Source organism: Arachis ipaensis, chromosome B9 (assembly GCF_059453495.1).
Source record: "Arachis ipaensis isolate K30076 ecotype BB chromosome B9, ASM5945349v1, whole genome shotgun sequence".
Taxonomy (NCBI): Eukaryota; Viridiplantae; Streptophyta; class Magnoliopsida; order Fabales; family Fabaceae; genus Arachis; species Arachis ipaensis.
In genome coordinates, this window is record NC_142444.1 from 159,031,276 (window position 1) to 159,035,371 (window position 4,096).

Here is a 4,096-nt window from a genome sequence, read left to right on the forward strand (position 1 = left end):
CCAGAATGTCCAATGGCTTCAACAATAAAAGACCCGTCAAAGCCCATTTTATCTCTGATTTTCTTCCCTTTCATACCACTCACATGGGTTTCAAGCAAGATAATAAAATGAGCATCATATTCCTTTCGCATATCTCTAATAAGAGAATGAAAAGACTTACCTCCAGCACCCCGACAATTCCAACAAATAATATTCATCATAACAAAAACATGGAGAGGGTCATTGAGGACCGAGATTAATTTCTGGGTTGAGTCCCAAGTACCAAACCAGCGCTTTCATGGGAAGACTTCCCATCCTTCAATTGATTCTTACTTGGATTCTCCAAGGTTGGACTTGTTTGCTTATTGGAATTTAAAGCCACGCCACTCCCTGGGTCTGGCGGTCTCATCGAAGAAGAGGGATTTTGAATTAAAAAATTATTTCTTACCTCATGAGCTTCAAGAGGTGATTGCATCCATTTGGAGATTTCAAAAGCTTCTCTTTGATCATCTTGGAGGCACCGCATATGTTCCAACATCACCAACTCCATAGCTTCCATTTCGGAATTCTTCTTGTTGTGAATCACTAAGGAAGCTTCGTTGATATGCTCTTTAGCTTTGGGTAAGGATTGTTCCAACATTTTGGCTTTCAATTTGTTACCTTTTTCATTGGGCTTAAGCCCAATTAGCCCATGATTTGGTTTTTTAATTCCTTGAGGGTTTTTTCCAGCACTTTGTTTCAGGATTTTCTTGTATATGGGTTGGATTTTTTCAACATTATTATGGGCCTTAGCAGCTTGAAGCCCATCTTGTGTGTTATTAATTGATTTTTCACTATCAACATGCATAGCATGTACTTCCACATCATGCGGATTTTCCTCATATAAGATATTATAGCGTGATCCTCTTCCTTCCTCTATACTTTCAACAATATCTTCAGGTGCTAATTTTTCGCCTCTATTAATTTCATGAATATTCCCTCCTTTTCCATTAGAACTAATTGCCTTTTTCTTTTTATTTTGTCTTCTCACCATCATCCAAGGGCCAAAATTTGGGAGATTTTGATTAGGCCGAGTATCATGCTGAATCCCAAAATCCGTGGAACTTCCATTTTGATTATCATCAATTGCTTGATTGTCGCCTGAATCTGTTTTCTGGTCGGTGTTTTCCACCTTCTGTGTCTCCACCTGTTCCACCACCGTCTCACCACATTGGTCCATACGGTGTCCATATCTGCCGCAATTGAAACAAATCTGGTAGAGCCCTTCATACTCAATGTTTAACTCACTACCCAACACCGAAATACGTGGTACAAGTTGTTTTGCCAGATCAATCTCAACACAGATGCGAGCAAATCGTCCTCTAGAGTGGATGGAAGTAGTACGATCAATTTTGAGCATTTGACCAATGGCCGACCCCACACGCCACAAGAATCGGGGATTATAAAGTTCGATTGGAAGATTAGGAATACGAATCCATGCTGCAATTTTTTTAACTTGATTCTCAGAATTCAGAAAGAACGGCCTCCATCGTTGCACAATGAGGTAATGCCCGGCAATCATCCATGGCCCCTCTAACAGCGCGTGCGAGTAATCCGCCTCATCTGAAAAATGAACAAGAAAATAATCACGATCCATGTCAATCACATTTATATTACCTTTCTTGGCCCAATCCCTTCGGAGACGTTGTTCAATGAATCCCAATCCCACACGTTTGCCTAGGACTTTGACGATGAGCGCATTGCGCCAAGGCTTGCACCATTCATCAAACTCTTCTTTCGACACTGGAATCGTAGGGCAAGGATCAAATGGTTTTTCGCCGAGATCTTCCTTTTCAGCATCAATATACCATTGATCCTCCGGGTTAGGAGCATTCTCATCAATGCCATCCATGGCCATAGTGTCACCTCCCGGACTAAGGCCAGGCGATGTTAGAAGAGACTCTTTATACGAGATTTTTGACAACCTCTCAACGTCGTGTTCTTGCCCAACAATGTCCATGCACTCACTAGGTTGATTTAGATCAACATCATCACGAGTCTTAACTTTCTTAGTGCTACGCTTTTTCAAATCTTCTTCTTGAGTGGAAACCCTAGCAGAGCTTTCTTTAGCCATCTCAACCCTATTAATGATAGTTAATTGATGATTACAAATTACAAAATCTGCTGATCTGATCTCCTAACACTCTTTAATAATTAATGTGGCGCTACATTAATGCTTTTAGTTAAACCTTCACAAATTAATTTGAGTTAATCAAGTTGTGAGCTTATTTATATATTTAAATAAATATTTAAAATTTAAATTTTATTTTGTATATACATCGAATTCACTGGTTCTTTTAAATAAAACTCAAATTTAAATTACTCATTGGTCTGTTACCATTAAAAAAAAAAAAAGTTAGACCACAACAATGAAAAACGTTGATAAAGCATTGACTTTAACAATGTTAATTTCCTACTAAGATCTTTTATTAATATTCCAGCAAAGCCGCTTTTATTAATAAATAAGATAAACTAGATTGCATTGGCTTAATTAGATTAGTTTAGTAATTAGGCCGTTTGAATAGGTTTATAATTTTTTTTTATTTTTAGTTTACAAAAAATTATAATATTAATGTTTGGTATAATTTTTAAAATTAAATTAAAATTTTTTAAAAAGTTATTTTAGTGTTTATAGAGAAATTAAAAAAAAAAGACTTTTCTTATAATAAAAAATATTTTATTATTTTTTTTTAAAATAAGTACTTTTAGAACTAAAAAACTAAATACAAAATAACTTATTTATAAATTATTTTTAATATAAATATTTATTGTTTAAATTATTTTTTTAAAAAAAATTTAATTAAATTATTTATTTAAATTGAACTTTAATTTATTAATATATTTAAGTAAATATTAAGAATTTAAATTTTATCTTGTACATATAATAATTTATAGGTAAATTCTACCTAACCTCCTCTAAAATAACATGTAAGTTACCCTTCATGATATGTCACATTTAATTTGGTCATTATCTTAACCATAATTGAGTTATTTTGTAATTTATTATTTGAGATGGGTAATAATATAGTTTCTTAAAATATCAAAATCTCACTCCCGTTTGTTGAAGCACATTTTCACTCTTCCATTATTTTTTCGTCATGTAGCTTTGGTCCTTCCAAGCATTATCTAATGCCCTCTCATGCAATCTTTCTTTCTTCAGTGCATCATCCCTCAACGACGTCGTTGAATTTCCGCCGTCGTAACTTTGCCTCGTTCTCAATATAGTCAGCGTCGACGTCATCGCTATCTCCTATCCTCTCACTCGATCCCTCTTTCTGTCGTGGATTATTCCTTACCAACATGATTAATTGTTAGTTTGGTTATTAAATTTTTCATTAAAAAAACATATTTTTATTTAATTACATGATAGAATATATATTCATATGTAAAATATAATATAATAAAATAAATCTATTAGTCCTTATAAAAGTATAATTAAAATTAAGAACATATAAATATAATAATAAAATTTGTGCTCTAAACAAATAAACACATCTTTTATCATACATAAATTATTTAAAAAAATAAATAAATTAGTAAAATTAATAACACAAATTTAAAATGATAAAATCCAACTTTTAAGTACTAATAAATTAAAATTAAAAGAATAAAAATACTATAAAAAATACAGTAAGAAAGTTGAATTTTATTATTTTAAATTTGTGTTATTAATTTTAATAATATATTCATTTTTTAAATAATTTATGTATGATAAAAAATATGTTTACTTATTTAGAGTACAAATTTAATTGTTATATTTGCATGTTCATAATTTTAATTATACTTTTAAGTACTTTAAACAAATTTATTTTATTATATTATATTTTACGTATAAATACATGTTCCATCATGTAATTGAATAAAGATATATTTTTTTAATAAAAAAATTTAATAAGAAAATTAACTATTAATTATGTTGGTAAGGAGTGATCCATGGCAGAAAGAGGGATCGAGTGAGATGATAGAAGATAGCGGCGGTGGCTATACTACGAAGGAAGGCGAAGTTAGCGATGAGAATTCAACGAGGTCGTTAAGGAATGATGCACTGAAAAAAGAGAGATTGCGTGAGAGGACAGTG

General features: G+C 32.0%; 1 protein-coding gene across 1 annotated transcript; it reads right to left on the bottom strand.

The window, feature by feature from the left end:
- Positions 1-235: 235 nt before the first annotated feature.
- LOC148546933 (uncharacterized) lies at positions 236-2,092 on the bottom strand. Its single transcript, XM_088499445.1, has one exon. The coding sequence runs from the start codon at positions 2,090-2,092 to the stop codon at positions 236-238; it is 1,857 nt and encodes a 618-aa protein (XP_088355571.1).
- Between the last annotated feature and the right edge of the window lie 2,004 nt (positions 2,093-4,096).

Coding starts and splice junctions, on each gene's coding strand:
- LOC148546933 (XM_088499445.1), bottom strand. CDS start 2,092: ATGGCTAAAGAAAGCTCTGCTAGGGTTTCCACTCAAGAAGAAGATTTG.